General features: G+C 36.8%; 1 protein-coding gene across 1 annotated transcript in view; it reads left to right on the forward strand.

The window, feature by feature from the left end:
* Positions 1–2,890: 2,890 nt before the first annotated feature.
* LOC105061307 (protein MICRORCHIDIA 7) overlaps positions 2,891–17,632 on the forward strand; it is a 58,306-nt gene continuing 43,564 nt past the window's right edge. The window contains exons 1-7 of the mRNA XM_010945317.4: positions 2,891–3,382; positions 7,747–7,824; positions 8,011–8,045; positions 8,140–8,218; positions 14,289–14,381; positions 14,498–14,582; positions 15,550–15,625. Coding sequence (XP_010943619.2) covers positions 2,944–3,382; positions 7,747–7,824; positions 8,011–8,045; positions 8,140–8,218; positions 14,289–14,381; positions 14,498–14,582; positions 15,550–15,625 — 885 coding nt within the window. The 5' untranslated portion in view covers positions 2,891–2,943. The remainder of the gene's footprint in view (positions 3,383–7,746; positions 7,825–8,010; positions 8,046–8,139; positions 8,219–14,288; positions 14,382–14,497; positions 14,583–15,549; positions 15,626–17,632) is intronic.

Raw genomic sequence — 17,632 nt, forward strand, 5'->3', positions numbered from 1 at the left:
AGTGGGTCAACTAAGTTCTGAGACTTAGTGGACTCACCGAGGATGAACAGTAAGCTTGATTTTCAACCTGTACAATTGAATCGGCTCAGTAGGATACTGAGCCGACTAATTGGGATTTTGAGTTGACTCAAAACAAAATTGAGTCAACTCAGCAAGCGAACAGCAACAATTGCATAATTTTCAGATCGTAATATTTTTGCATAAATAATAATAAAATTCATCATAAATCATTTTTAGATCTAATCTAAATTTATTTATAATTTCAGATTTTATTTTTTAATGATTAGATGTTACTTCTTTCCATACAAACAAGATTTGTATCACATACAATAGATCCTAAAGTTTTCAGATTTAAGATTTTGCAGAAAGATAAGTTTTCCTCCTTTCGCGGTTCTTCTTCATGAGATATCACAATGGTATCCTTACACACCATAAGAGAACTCATGGAATGGGAGAAGAGGTCATTAAATCTTACTTGCTCTTATGATCGGACAGTCTGGTAATGCACAATTTGAGTACTAGGCTGCTAGGCATCTGATCTAACATATCATATATATAAAAATTTAGATATAATCTAAATCATATCAGATTGATAACTATATTAGATCACATCTAAATTAGGTCATAAACATCATATGTTTAAATTAAAATTAAATTTTAAAACTACATGCTTATATATACATGTCATAATGAACCATGTTATGATGCCACTGAAGGGAAAACCGTAGGGATTTTATGCATGCATTTTAAAATTTTTAAGCAAAAGCAAACTAGCTTAAATATTTTAATCTACTATGCAAGCATAAGATTTGATCTTAAAACCACCTATATTGGGATCTATGACATGATATATATAGCATGTGTAAAATCTGAACTCTATAATCAGCAAGCATGGATTAAAACAATACATGTGGTAGATCGTATTTACAACTATTTGAGTTCCAAACCCAATACCTGAGCATGGGTAGCTGATCACCACAACTATCAATATGGATCTGAGGTCCTTCTGATTGCTCATGCCACACAGAATGTCCGACCTTTACAGACCATCCACTCGAAGCTCTGAAGCTGATCAACCTCTCAGGAGTGCTAGCTCACACAGAAGCCACATAATGGCTGATTTGCACAGCTTCGAACCACTCGGACTCTTCCAGCAAAGAAGAAGATTTTTTGGAGGATCAAATGGAGGAGGAAGAAAATAAAATAAAATTTTTTATTTATCTCACTTCTCAAAATCCCTACATTAAGGATTTAGAAACCCTTCCCTTAAGGAAACCTCATGCCCCAGAGGAAGCAGCTATCCTCTTTACACACATAGAAGACCCTTCTCACTCTCGATTTCATGCCCCCACTCAGATTATCTCATGGTAAATCCTTCTCTGATGTGGCACAAAAGAGACCCCTTCTTAAGGGTGGGCATCCAAAAGGTTAGGATAAAGCTAAGGTAGTTTTCATTCAAGTTCAAATAAGGGTTTATCCTTGTCACCATTCAAACTGATTTGAATTTAACTTGAACCAAATTTTATCCTCATCCTTTTGAGCATTGAGAGAGGGTGAGAAACAATTATTGGTGTGATGTTTTTCTTATGAAAATTCAGAATTTGCAATCAGAAACATAGGGTCAGTGCTAGGGTGGAGTCCAATCTAATTTGGACTCTTTAGGTCAATCCACTTAGGTTCAATCCAAGCCAATTTGGTTAGACCCTAACCTAGTCCCATTGGGCATCTAATTTACTTAATTAAATTCTAATCAAATCAAATTTACTCAAGCTCAAGTTCTGATCAAATTAGGAATCAAACACTCTTAACGATTAGGTCATCTCATAACCTAATTGGGTCAAACCTAATTGAATCAAATTCAATTAGACTTGATCCAAACCTTAATACTCAATTAATTGAGCTAATCAACATTTTAATTACTAATTAATCCTTCTATAATTCACTAATCTTTAGCGAATTATTTCATTGTAATTTTTGCATAAGGTTAATCATCGATCATATTGACAATTACACTCTTGAATGATTCTCAACTGTTGATCAGCCATCTAATCAGTCAAAAATTTATTTTGAGTGTGACCCCATAAATTCAAACCTAAGCCAATAGCATAGAAATAAATTTCTGTACCAATCAAAGTAACATCTAGCAATGGTACTTGATGTCCGGATAGGTCAAATGGTCGCAAAGTAACATTCAAGAACCCTGAGCATATGGTTACCATATAATTCATCTCTTTGACCCTCAATGCTAAGGATGACTTTAGACTTAAACTGTTAACTCTTAATCAGTACATCCATAATATGTCTCAATCTCATAAATTCTGTGACTCCTCATAAGGATTACTTTGGTCAAGATTTTGCTGAATTGAAATACAATGTAGCACTATCTCTTGAAACTAGGAGCGGTCAATCCTATCTTGATTCACACACCGATTTTATAAGTACTTGACTGTGTCCAGAAATCTTCCATTACTGAATTAAAAATTTAGATAGCTAGCACCAAAGCACAGTGAGTTCTTGCAAATCACCGTGGTGATTTTAGGTTGGAGGGACACTTATACCCACATCCTTCATGAGCTACTCTTGATAGTAGAATACTATCGTATTCGGTATAAATATATTTTTATATTTTATTGCATATCATATCATTATCTTTACATTTTATCGGTCGATTAAGTTATCCCCCTCCTAAAAAAAAAAAAAAAAAAAAAAAAAAAAAAAAAAAAAAAAAAAAAAAAAAAGCTTCCATGAAGCATCCGCACGTTCTCCCTTGTAACCCACGCGCTCCGCCATCGGAGGTAGTCCAAAGGTAATATAGCAAGTGAGGACTTTAACGTAATTTTGTACCAGTTTCTTGGACCAAAAGCAACCGCCTCACCGTCAAGAGCCAAATGCCCGTTGTTTCCATAACTAGGTTGAGCTAAAAAAGAAAAAGAACAATCCCCCATGGATTCGATCGTTAAAGCGGAGATCGTCGACGCTGGCGACCAGCCGGTGTCCGCCAACTTGCCAGCGCCGGAACCGCCGCGGCGTCCGTCGGAACCCCCGGCGGTGATCGATCTCAGCAGCAGCGACAGCGACTCCGAGGCAGAAGAGAACGGCGCCGGTGGGGCAAAGAGATCTGGGTCTCCCAATGGTTCCGACGACGGAGGGCCGTTCAAGAAGCTGCGGGCGGAGGGTGGCCTCGCTGCGGCTCTCCCACTTGGCTTTCTTGATCCTCTCCCCCCGGATATCCCCCCGCCGCTGCCTTTGCCGCTGCCTTTGCCGCTGGCGGTCGCGGGGCCGCCGCCGCCACCGCCCGCGACGGGTTTCCAGGGGTGCAAGCAGTTCTGGAAGGCTGGCGACTACGAAGAGAGGCCGATCGCCGATTCCACGCTGCACTATGGTTGGTTTCCGTTTTTTCCTTTAACAAAGATTTAATTATTTTGGCGCTTGGATGTTGGTGGGTGGTGCATAGATGTCTAATTTATTTCACTTGTGATAATAATGCGGTTTAATCTTTCACCAAAAATAGGGGAAAAATGGGCATAGTAAGGACTGGGGCATCTTTATTTAGAATGTATCATGCGGTAACATCACTACTTGAATTTATCATATGATTTCTGTAGCCTTGAAAGGAATTAGGAAATTTCCCATCTGACTATTGACTTTACAAATGGAAGCTGTTCTCTGATAAGGGTAAAATTTATAACATTTCATTCTATTCGTTCATTTGCATGTCAAAGAAAATTTGATGGGAGCTAATTAAATTTAAAATTGAATTTCTACAATTGATGCATGTTTATGCTGTAGCAAGCTCCATACAACAATCACTGGTGTAAAGATGCCATACTAAGGCTATTTGAACCCACTTAAGTGTCTGATAATGGTTTATCTGTATAATGATTGAATATAGCTAATCTAATTCTGTATCGTGGATAACTTTTTTCTAGTTACAAGGTTGTTGACATGCTATCTGTTTTCTTTCCATGAAGCAATTCAGATTATCAGACTCGAGTTGTCACTTATTTGGTTTGATAAACAAATTGCTGTTCTTTCATCTAGGTCAGTTCCAATCCTTAATACCTATATCTTATATCAAGTGAAGTGTCTTAGGTAATTGGGATTACTACAACCAGCAAAATTATTATGACAGAGGTTAAACGGGATCCATGAAGGTCTAACATGACTAATTAAAAAGATTGAATCACTAGGTAAGGCTTGTGCCTTTATAAAATGAATGGTGTTGAGTCCACTCTATAGACGTATTCTTCTAAATGGGGGTTTATGAGAAGCTCGTTCGACCATGGAACATAATTGCTTGCGGCTGTTTTATGTGGTAAAAAAACTTATTGAATTAGGGAGAAGGATAAATTTCTTCAACTTGAATCTTTTAAAAAATTTAAAAATAGAAAAATTAGTGAAGCTAAGGTCTAGATCTCTTTCGCCTTCATTAATTTTTCATGATCCCAAATTGTTGTATGTATTATGGTGGAATGTTGAGTCTATGCTCTTTGTTTTCGCTTCTTCTGTACCTATTCTCCAAAACTATGATATATACCTCTTTCTATACTTGCAAGATCTTCCTTATTTGAATTGGATCTGTAGTATTCTATAAAGGTCCACTCTCTTGAATTGGATTCCTCCTTTAATTAGAAGAGGATAAAAATTTCTTCATCGTGTTTTTTTGATACTAGTGAAGTCTAGCTCAAATTAGCTTAGATGCCTATCCTAATTAAAAGAAAATATAAATTATAAAAAATGATAGATATATTCAAAAAATTGAAATAGATATATTTAAAATATTTAAAATAGATATATTTTAAAAAAATTAAATTTGGGCAGAAGCTAGATCTTGATTTTTATATCAACTTTGTCTTCAGTTACATCACCAAATTCTTTCTAGATTGGAAGTTGTGGCTTCGTGAAGTTTTGGTACTCAATTGAGTCTTGAATGTGCTGGATTTTACAAAGCTTATTTAGACCTACTTGAAGTGGCTAGATTGTTCCATGATGGTCAGATGATTCTCTTGGATCAGTGCTCCTCTTATGTGTCGAATTTAGCTTCTAAATTAAAAGTAGAGATGGGAAAGCACCTACTTTCCTATCCAATAGTTGAACGTTTAGCTTTGTGATTTGGATTCATGCTTCATAGTGAGGTGTCCATTTCTTCCAGCATTGGTAGAACAAACTTCTCATCATCTCCAAATATTGGGAGATAATTTTATGCTAGGAGTTGATGATGCTTGAGTTGAATGTGACGCTAGTTGGGATACGAGCTGCGTGAGTTGGGCAATCTTCTCCTTCAGTTATGTGAGACATTCCTTTATCTTATCATCTGTCAAAGTAGAAATTGTAGTTGTCTTTTAGTGTGCATTAAGTACCAAAAGTTACCATCATTTTGCTTATATTGCTAATAGATCTCAACCATTAACTAGGAATCTATGAAGTAGGAACCCTAGGATTTGATACCATTTGATCTGATCAAGATGAGGGAAGAAATTCTTTTAATCCACTCAACTAGAATCTTTTTAAAAAAAGTAAAAAAAATAGGAAAATTGATGAAAATAGAATCTAGAACCCATTTTCTTTTGAGTTTTCATCAAGATTCGCCAAACCAGTACCAGAGGTTATAGCTGCTGTGATCAGTTCAGTATGGTGTGGATCTATATGGTGCCGTGTTGGGATATATTGAAATAGGGAGAGGGAGGGGGAGGATGGAGGGAGGGGGAGAGAGGAAGGGAGGGATGGGGAGAGAGGGATAGACATAGAGTGGCTGGGGTGTTGAGCCTAGTCCCCATCTTGGTAGTGAAGGCGAAGGTGGAGGGATAGGGAGAGGCATTATGGAAGGTGGGTTGGGCAAGGGAGAGGTCGGAGGGGGCAGCGATGGTGACGGTGCGGGTAGAGATGAAAGGGTTGTGGAGGAGGCTGATAGTAACGGCATGGGTGAGGATTTGCTTGAGAGTGAAAGGAGGGGGAGACGAGAGGGAGAAAGAGGACCTCAAAGGGCATTGGGAGGAGGGGCTGGGAGGAGAGATAGAGAGAGGGGGGGGGGCCTTGGAGGGCATTGAGTTGGGGGGACTGGGGTGGGGAGGTGGGGGGGGGAAGGTAGAGGGTGGCTTGGGAGGCTTTAAAGGGATTGAACTGATTTGACTATCCACATTGTTTTGTTCTTGATTGGTTCGGTTTGGTATTGCCCAAACCATCAGGTTTGGCTGGTTTGGCTGGTTTGGCCTTCTTTGGTTTTCATGATCTATAAGTTTAAGTGCATTTTGCGAGTGAAAAATAGAGCTTATGCTATTTTTTTTCATTCCTTTTGTTGGGTACTATTATGTAGAAAGTAGAGTCCATGTTCTTTCCTTTCACTCTCTTTATTCTTATTTTCCAAAACAATGGCATATGGCTTCTATATATCCTAGTGAGGTGCTCCTTACTTGAATCAGATTCTTCTTCTAGCTAAAAGAGGGAAACTTGTACTGCTATCCTATAAAGATTCATTCTTTTTAATTGGTCAGATTTCTCTTCTAGTTTGAAGAGGATAAAAACTTGTCTTTATTATACCAGTCAAGTTCTGCCCAACTAGGTTTTGATTCCTCCCTTAGTTAAAAAAGGGATATAAATTACCCAAACACATAAGTATATTAAAGGGTTTTCAAATTTGTGTAGAAAATAGATCTTGACTCTTATATCAACTTGGTTTGGTATTGTTAAGTTCTTCTTGGATTAGAAGTTGTGGCTTTTTGAAGATTCAGTACTTGATTGAATTCTACATGTGGCGGATTTTACTCCTGAAACTCGTTCAGACCTATCTAGAATGGCCAGATTGGTCTAGGGCATGCTGGGTGATTCTTTTGGATACATCCCATGTTTTCTATTTGCTAGATAACCTTTTTTTTTAATGTTCCACACACTATCAAAGATCACTTCCCTACCGGTGTACTGATGACTTTGCTTGGCGGTGTACTAATGACTTCTTTGAGTTTTTTTACAACATACAAAAGGAGAAATGGATTGGTACATTATTTACCATTACTCACAAATATCATGATATAGTAAAAAAATTATTTGTGTAACTATTCAGAATTCTACAATAATTGCTATAAAGTCTTGGTATTTGTTTCAACACTAATGGGTTCATGCTACTCTGTGGTTATCTAATGTTTTCACTTTTCATGTTTCCAATGACTTTTGGACTAATTGAATAATTAAATCTTTAGTTCATGAATTTCTACAGATCTATACTAGCTAATCACGAGGGTGTGATTGTGGCAGGTGAGAAGTCTATATGGTAGTGCCATTGGGCCATCATGTTTGAGGCATAAATGTAGTACTTTTGAATTAAGTGCTCCCATGAATATCGCCTATGCAAATAAATAGCTAATTATAGGCTTCTCATTCATTAGTTTTTGTTTGATAAGGATATGTGCAACATCATAACTGTCGGTCAGATAAAAAAAAAGACAGCATATATCTGCTATGCTATACTTTTGAGTCATCATTTATTCACTCTTTATTATTTGGGTGGTCATATGTTGTAAATTTTCATGCTTCAAGGCATGAGCTATTAGCTTATGGTTGGAGCACTCACATGTCTTGGCCAATATAAAGAACTTTTGTCATTTTTCACCATTGATAGGTAAATTTATTATAATGTGTTTCCCATAGTGTTAAATCATTTTAATTTATTTAGTCAGGTATATCTTGTGCTTCTATTGTCTTCTTCTTGTTTACTTTTGTTGGTTTGGAGGCCTAAAGGTGTTCTGGTTTCAGCATCAGGGATGGATCACGTGAGAGTTCACCCAAAGTTTCTACATTCTAATGCTACCAGTCACAAATGGGCACTTGGAGGTAAACTTTGCAAATCATCTTAAAGCATGATTCAGTATCATCTACTTTTTACTTATTGGGTTATATGTGTTATAGCTACATATATTGTATAATATTTGCGTAGGCATGCTGGATTGGGTCATTATGTGCTGTTGATGGTCTTTGTTCTTCTTATTAACTACAGTTTATGTTGTTTTACCTTAACAGCTTTGGCTGAGCTTTTGGACAATTCGCTGGATGAGGTATTTACCTTTATCTACTCAAAGCTGTGCATCATGCATCTTGATAACTTGCTTTTGTAGTGATTAAAGTTGTATTTCTTTTTTCGAATTTAAGGTTTGCAATGGAGCTACATATGTGAACATTGATATGCTAGACAATGAGAAAGATGGAACCAGAATGTTGCTTGTTGAAGGTATGGTGCTGCACTTATTAGTTTTTATTAAAAAATTGAAATTTAGTTAATTTGAATTTTCAAGTGCTGTGGACAATAATTTGAAAAAACAGGTGTAAAGAGTATCTGACTTGAGGCTTGACTTGTATATACATGCTTTTGATGCATCTTTTTTTTTACTCATAAGTCCTAACTCCTAAAATCACATGCATTAAATACATGCAAACCGATGTTTATATGCATATTGAATCTGGTTTAGGCAAGATATGTTTATGTGACAATACAACTTAAAACTTTTGAGTGGGGCTTAAAACTGTATGTTGCCTGTTTATTCCCATTTCTGTTAGTGCCCTCTATGTGTTATTTGTTGATTATTGTTTCTCATAGTTTCATGTTGTTCCAACAAGCAATTTTTGTTTGTGCTTTGTTTTGTATTTGTCATACACTATGTCGGTACTACCAAATTATTTATATCCAGGAGTCTTTGACGCTGAAGTTGTTTGCAAGTTGTGTGGTGTTGATCGATGAGATGGAAATATGACTGATTTTGAACTATTGTTAACAAGTAAAGATTTGGATGATGAACAATTATAAATAATGAACTGAATGGAATATCTGAATTAAAATTTAGTAGGTTCCTGTGGATATACATCTGTAATTAAACTGTTGACAATGATAGAGGAATTACCATACATTTTATCATGTTTCTATTGTAAGAAGTTTGAGTGGGTAGCATGGAGATGATATGAGGTTTAGTGTATAATTTGTACTATTGTTGTTTGTTATATGTATTCTTACCAATATCATGAACCCATTGCTCGCAATTCTCATCTGCCAAGCTCATGTACTCATGAACATACATTCATGCTTCTTCCGACTCTATTCCTTATATCAAGGTTGTATGCCCCCGTGGAACAGAGGGCATCTCGGCCATCCCGTTCTGTTCCTATGAGAAAACGGGATTGGGACTTCGAAATCCATCTATACAGAGAAAGAAGAAGAAAGAGGAAAAAAAGAAAGGAAGATAGAAAAAGAAAAAGTGAAAGGAAAGAAGAAGAAGAAAACCGAAAGAAAGAAGGGAAGGGAGAAGAAAAAGAAAGGAAGGAAAGAAGGAAGAAGGAAAGAGAAAGAAGAAAAAAAGGAAAAAAAGAAAGAAAGGAAGGGATGATAAAAAGAAAGAAAAAAGAAAGGAAGATAGAAGAAAAAGAAAGAAAAGAAGGAAGGAAAGAAAAAAACAAAGAAAAAAAAAACAAGGGAGAGAGATGGAGGATATTTACCAGGATGCATGACGGGATAGCTATCGGGACGGCACGGGACGGGACAATGGGACATCCGGTTCCATGAAGATATTGGGACACCTCCATCCCATAGAATTTAAAACTTTACTTTATATAACATTGTATGAGAGCTTTTTCCAGCTTTTTATGAAGCTTTGGGAACTTATTATGTGAGATTGGGTAATCGATTGCCTATATGCTGTTGGACCACTTTGTACTCATTACTATTATGGAATTTTTTGCTGCACATCAGCAGTTGGACGCTTTTCAAACCCCAAAAACTTAACTGAAGTTTGATGAAATCATAAGGTTTTCGTAATTGATGGTAGAGGTGTCCATGGAGGCTGATAACCTGCAAACCTGATTGTAAACCGACCCAAAATATAGGATTTGGGTTGGGTTTGGGACCTGAAATTATACCTGAAGTTTTACTAGGTTAGGTTTGAATTTAGACATATCTATACCCCACATTCCAAGACGTTGACTCCATTATATGTATAAATACACACACATACATACATACATGTGTAATTTTTTAATTAGAAACGAAAAAGATCAAGTAGAGAGTACTTGTTCCATCAAATGCCTATCCTTGTCTTATGTTTTTTGGTTAGTAGTTGTTACTAATAATTTAGTTTTTTCATAGTATGTAATTTCTGATTTAATATTTATATTGAGCTTAATTGTTGGAGGGTTTCTTTTCTTCTTCATGTCTTCTAGTTGCATGGATGCTTGGGTAACAAAAGTAACAACTGAATAGATGCCTTTTCAAGATATAATTAGTTATAAAAATATTTATATTGAGCTTAATTGTTGGAGGGTTTCTTTTCTTCTTCATGTCTTCTAGTTGCATGGATGCTTGGGTAACAAAAGTAACCACTGAATAGATGCCTTTTCAAGATACAATTAGTTATATTTTTCTATATTATTATCCTTCTTTTTCACATTTTACAGTTCATAAGGTAACATTTTGGGTACACTAGATAGTTTTAGAAATAGCCCAAAAGTGTAGAAAAATTACCATTTCTTCCCGAAACCTGACCCGGGACTGTCTCTTTTGGATATCATATTAGGTATGGATATAGGGTTTTAACTGGGTTTTGGTTTGGGCATGGATCTAACATATATATTTTGGGTTTGGGTAATGGTTGTGACCAAACCCAACCCAAATGTGATCCGCTGACACCCCTAATTGATGGAGTTGGCTGTTCAAATTAATATTTCAATCATTGGACTTGCTGAAGTTTAGGGCAACTCATGAGTCTTTTTGTTGCTTCCTTTATGTGTGGGATTTGCAGAAATAGATAAATCTTCCAAACTGAAAGAAATTGGTGCTTTTGTTTGCATATATAATGTCAATTGCTCTGCTAATTGGGCTGTAAAACAAATGTTAAATGGGTAACAAAGTCTCTAGAATGTTTCTTTCCTCGATCCTCTTTAATATATACCTGGAAACCTTACTTTCTCCAGGTTGCACATAATTTTTAGGCCTTCTCTTCCCCACTGTCATTCATGATTGTTATTCATGAAACAGTGGTTGGCCGTGCGTTGCATTACTTCCTGAAGTACTTCTGGTCAATGCTGCACTAGCTGATAAATTATCAGACTTTCAGATTCTGACTTAAATTTTTAGTTGTGTTCTGCATTTTGAATTCGTAGTTTGATTTCTGCAGTTTATGAATCCTTATGATCATAGTCGGAGCTGTTAGTCTTAGCATTCTTTTTGCCTACTTTTTATTCTATTTTCTATTTAATGTATCAGTGAAACTTGTCTTAGCTTAATTAATCTTATTTAGGATTTGGTGATCCACCTTAAAGGCTGTTTGCTTTTCTTCTTGGGTTTGGTGTCTCAAATGCAGTTTTTTTGCCCTTCAGTCATTTGGAAGTTGGCATACCAGATGATTTTACCTTTTTGGATATTTAATCATTACTGTGTAGCCTGAAGAAGATGAGAAGAAGCCAACATAAAGTGCATTAATTTTCAGTTGGCAATGACCCAAATATAGTGGAGGCATCATGGTAGTCAGCTCACAAAAATTTAATGAAAAAAATAGAAACCAGAGAAATGGTGCATACATGATATTCATATATACTGTAACAACCTGGTTAGAGTTCAAAGGTTTAAAAATAGGGTTTCAAGTTTCTGAAAAAGTCTACAGTCTAACATGGTTTGTCGAACTGCGCCAGACGAAGCTGTTCGGAGCTTGCCGAATGGTACTGGCGACTAACCGGTGCAGTTCAAACGTCAGATTTGGAATGCCGGCGAAAATGGAGCGAGGGAGAAGGAAAGAGAGGAAGAGAGAGAAGAGGGGAGGGAAGGAAAGGGAAAGGCTAGCGGTAGCCCATCGAGGCTGTTGGAGGGGCATCGAGGCCTCCGGGGCTCGGCGGTCTTTTGCGAGATGCGAGAAGAGAGGGATAGAGAGAGGGGAAGGGAGTGAAGAGAAGGGAGGGGAAGGCCGTTGGATTGCCCAAAATAGCCATGGCTGTCGTGGGTTCGAAATAGGAGTGAAGCTCCTGTTTCGTCGTGTTTTTTAAAAAATACGATGTACAGTGAAGCCGGCAAAATCCATTATCGGCTTCACCATGTATCGTTTTTTTTTTAAAAACATGACGAAATAGGGGTTTACCCCTATTTTGAACCCGTGGTGGCCAAAGGATTGTTTTGGGTCATCCGACAGCCACCTGATGGCCTTTGGCAGCCTCCTCGTGCCTTTTCCTCCATCATCTTCTCTCTCTTCCTCCCTCTCTACTCTTATTTTCTCTCGCGGAGTCCAGGAGGCCTCGACGGCCTTCGCGGCCCTTCGGTGGCCATTCCTGGCATTTCCGCTAGCCTCCCTTTCCTTCCCTATCTCTCCCTCTCTCCCTCCCCCCTCTCTTTTTGTCTCTTTTCCTCCCTGGTTCATCTCTTGTTTCAGTGTTGGTTTGGGTCTGGTATGATCTGGCATGGGGGCGTACCGACTCGTACCACCGGCACAAGGTCTAGTTTCGAGTCGGAGATCCTTGGTCTAACTGGTTTAGAAGGATTGGTGGCAAGGAGAGCATCTTAAAGAGAGTGTTGCCATCAGATTAAGCGATAACAATCTTTGTCTGCTTGCCACGCTCTTGGAGAGGATTTTGCTAGAAATTGAAGAAAACTCTTCTTGGGACAGTGAAGGGGGTAGGACCATCAAGGAGGATCCACATGTCATGCAATTGAAAATGAAGCCAAACAATATGGAGGTATCAAACATGGCACGATACTCAGCGAACATTGAGTTGGATCCTATGATCTTGCTTTTTGGCATCCCGACTTCCGAGTTTACCAAAAGGTAGCGAAAATGGGTTGTCCTGAATTGACAATTTATGACATCACTTGTCGAGTCGACATCAAGCTAGATCATCAAATTGAATTGCGACGAAGATGGAAAGAACTCTCATTTGGAGGTACCATGAATTTTTTGAAGAATTAAAGGGATAAGAGAACAGTAACACAGTAAGTGGTCTGTGATTGTTGATGGATCCATCATATGGGCAATAGAGGCAATGCGTGAACAAGACCATCAATAAATTAGGCTGCAACAGGCTGACGTAACCTGATGGATCAGGTTAAAGCTTCAAGTGAAGTTTAATTGTAGCATACAACTGTTCTAAAAGTAGGTATCCTTGAACACTATAGCAATGTCATGCCCCAAGGAAAACTTGAAAGGGACCAAGATTTTCTACACTTGACAAAATTTATCTTCTGCAATCATGTCATTCATATACAGCAGTAAGATTGTATGGTCAAGTTAGGAATGAAGGACAGCATGATAATGCTCATTTTGCTAACACTTAAGAGATTGTTGCAAATATCAGGTAAACAAGCATCTGAGCTAGACCCAAGGGGCCTCTTTGTGATTCATAAATAACTCAGATGCAGATAAAATAAAAAGTTGCAGGGGATCCAGAAGACCAAGAGGAGGATGCAACTAGACCTAATTTATATATGATGATGGAACAAATATCTTCATGTTCAATTGATACAAGAGCAAATGTTGAATGATGGAAACAACATCAAAGCTGCATAATTATTATCTTGTCAATGGGAGCAAAAGCCTTATAATTCACACTATACTCCTAGGTGTCTTGTCCCTTTAATTAATCATTATATTGCTTGGTGGAACCATTGTAGTTTTTTGCGAAGCCTTTTGTGAAAGATGGGATCCCTAGTTCCCTACCAAGGTGCGAAGGAACAAAACCCAAGTTGGAGTTGGCTAGAGGGCGTGGAGTTCATTATTTGTAGGCTTATGCCACCATGCTATTATGCCATCATAGTTATATAGTAGCCATGACTCAAATGTATTATATCCATTATAATGTTATAAGATACTAAGATATGACTATTTGGCCAATGTTTCAGTTGTGTGTAATATTTTAACAATGCATTATAGCTGTTGTGACTTCTTGAAGCAATAACATATGTAGTGATGAAATGTACTAGCTTAAAGTATTGCATAATGGTGTTATATACATAACTTTTGTAAGGAACATCATTTTCCATCTCAACTTTGAGATGATCTATGTTTTTTAAGAAAAAATGAGTGAAGTCAAGGTTTGACATACTAGTTGGTATGTACTAGCACTGAATCGGTATGCAGTCTCATACCGTACTGGCTGTTATGATTATTTCAGAACATATATTTTAGGGAATATGTGTATTCTAATGTATGGCATTCATTTTTCATCTCAAGGATGCCAACTATACTAAAACTTTCCTGTAACTTATGAGTTCATCATGTTTAGTATATTTTTAATTTTATTTTTAACTGCTTTAATTTGTTTTGGCATTATTACAGATAATGGTGGTGGGATGGACCCCGATAAAATGCGGCAATGCATGTCATTGGGATATTCAGCAAAGTCCAAAGTAGCAAGTACCATTGGACAATGTGAGTTGCTATAGTTGACAAAGTAAAATATGCTTTGTATGTTGAAGTACACCTTTTCTTTTCTAAAATTGGTGTATTTTTTAAAACACTTTTTTTAAACCATGTTGTTTTGTTAGATGGAAATGGCTTTAAAACGAGTACCATGAGACTTGGTGCTGACGTCATTGTGTTCTCCCGTAGCTGTGCAAAAGGAGGAAGAAGGTTATCATCTTGTTTCTAAATTGCTATATATATATATACACACACATACGTATATGCACATGTATTCATACATAGTTTGTAACTACCAATAGATTTACACTTTTTTTGGGTAGACAGATACAGACAAACACATTCCTGATTCCTTTGAAAGTTTATGGTTCTAGGTTCTTTTGTTATTTATTTGAATATACTACTGAAAATATGGGTCAAAACAAAAGATGCTCGGAGGATGGATGTCCGATGCTGGTATAAGATAGCCAGAAAGTTGTAATGAAAAAAAAATGAAAAACTCTAGCGACAATATATATAGCTTTGTTTTGATGAATGCCTGGAAATAGTAATACATCTGGACCTAGAAACTGGAATGTGGTTCAGGGCTTCGATCAGAGAATATCTAAACTGTGACCAACGCACTCATGATCCCATCTATTCGAGTTAGTTCCTTATTCATTGTTCATGCATTATGAAGATCTATATCCTTGGACAAGCAAGGTCTTTTAATTCTACTATGACAAGTTATCCATGTTATCCTAGATTTTCTTATCTTCTTTTCTAAACTTAATTAGCTTTTATCTCTCTCTCTCTCTCTCTCTCTCTCTCGCACACTTTCTCTCCATATATTTATTTATTCAGGTTTTTAGTAAAGGAATTTTATGATATCCCTTTAAGAAAATATGATATCATAAGCAACTATGTGAACATATAACGGTCAAATATGCTTATCCTATCAATTAATTTAATGAATATGTTTCTTGCTTTATCATTGATGTAGATAGGATAGGTGATTATTTAAAGGTCATCCTTTTGCTTGCTCTCTCTATCACTCCCCCCTCCCCTTCCCTCTCCTAGTATATTGCTAGACGACTGTAATTTCTGGTCCATGGTGTTTCAATTTGTTGCTGATATTAAGTTGTTTCATGCTTGTCTACTCAGAAACTGACTAATATTTATGGGGATTGTCAAATAGGCCTACACAAAGCATTGGTATGCTGTCCTATACCTTTCTGAGGAACACAGCAAAAGAAGATATTGTAGTTCCAATGGTCAGCCATCTCACCAACTTTATTTCATAGGATATTTTTTGCAGTAATGATGTATGTATTTATCCCTATTGTCTAATTGCTATTCCTGGTGCACCTGCATGTCCTTCTATTTTTCGTCGAAGTAGAAAAACTATATATGAATTTGTTATTTTATTGTTAATCTGATGTGTACTGTGGTAGATTGAGATTTTTCTTTTTCTTTAAATATTTCCTAGGAAACATTTTTGGGCAACTGATTTTTTTCACTAATATGTGGAAAAAAAATCATGCAGTTTTTCTATAACACATAAGAGACCTTAATTAATTTATGGAAGCTGCTCATTATTGCTTCCTGCATAGTTGCTTTGGCAACTGGGATGGTGGAAGATGACATGCTTGATAGTAAAATGCCTAGATATATTTTGTTAGATGTGTGAAAATTCAGGTGGTGCAATATATGCAATGGCACAATGCTTGATCAATATTTTTTCTTTTCATGACATTTAGGAACAAAATAATTTCAAAATGGCAACAAAAACATGAGGTATCCATGTTACATATGTCAAGAAGGATGGGGTTTAGGTCTTGGATACCTAGATAATCTTGCATTAATATTGCTGCCTTGTGTACTAGATGGGAACTCTAACTTAATAGATATGCTACTTCTCCTAGTATCACTACAGAAAATGAAACATTGGTGCTAGGTTTGTCTACATCTAATACACATGGTGGCGATCAAGATTTTAAGTACCACTGGGATGGGATGATACAATTGGTACCATAATGATAGGATTCTGACACTAGAATGCCCCTTAAGTCACAGAAACACAAAACTAAGGCTGCAAATGGGTCAGGTTGACCCATGACCTGACTCACTTGGACCCAATCCGGACCCGATTTAAGGACTTGTGGGGCTATGTCAGGTTCCAAATTTGGACCCATTCTGCATTTTGGGTCGGGTCTGGGTTTATTGAGTTTTAACTCGACCTAGCTTGATTGTTATATGTGTCTAATTTGGGTCTTCTGACCTATTAACCGACCTGACTTCAATTGTGGAATTTTTTAATAAGAAAAGTAGGTTAAAAAACTGAAAACCATAAATAATTGAATCTTTAATTACTTTTGCTGTTAGATTTATTGACCTTATTCATTGTTTTATACAATGATTTATAAAGTATTGATCATTGGACATGTTGTGCAAGTTTATTTTAATTGATCGTTTAACCCATATACAGGTTTTAGCAGAAAATCTGTAAACTACATTTATAAACTTCATCTATGCATATAATATGGTAGAAATGAAAGCATAGTGCTTGCAAGCACTAGGAATTGTTTACTAGAATATGTACAACCATTTAACTTGGTTTGAAATAAATGGTATCATCATCCCAGCCAAGGTGTGCCATACTATACCAAATTAGATGGTATGGGATATATCGTACCGTATCATTTTAGTACTAGTATGTGGTTCTAGGGTTGGTATGTTGAACTGGCCTATATCGACATTGTAATAGTGTGGCACTGGTACGACGCCTGGTATCGAGATGACATACCCTGATCCCACCAATCCAAGCTTTTTGATCTGGTTGTATTCATATGACATAAGGGGTGTTATAGCAAACTAAATAGCTCAGTGATATCCTTGGATGGGAAGTTAGACTTTTAGACTGTAAATTGATAATATGACTAACTTGGCATTCTATCCATGCTCTGTTTCAGTTTATTAAATATCTTTAAACATCATAATTTGTATAATCCATAGGGAATGCTCGACTTTTGGAATTCTCTTCAATTGTTTTTTGAGCATTGTTGGAAAAAAAATTGTCATGCTATAACATGTCTTGAATGAGATATTCGTGTCATATGATGAAGTTAGGATTTTCTTTTATCCAAATTTAACTTTTTCACTTTAGAACTTCATATATGACCTTGGATCCGATTAGGATTCAAATTTTTCTAGTTGGGATCGAGTTATACATGTACCCGATGGGACATGAATGACTTATTGGTAAATAGGTCAAAAATTTT

Source organism: Elaeis guineensis, chromosome 1 (assembly GCF_000442705.2).
Source record: "Elaeis guineensis isolate ETL-2024a chromosome 1, EG11, whole genome shotgun sequence".
Lineage (NCBI taxonomy): Eukaryota > Viridiplantae > Streptophyta > Magnoliopsida > Arecales > Arecaceae > Elaeis > Elaeis guineensis.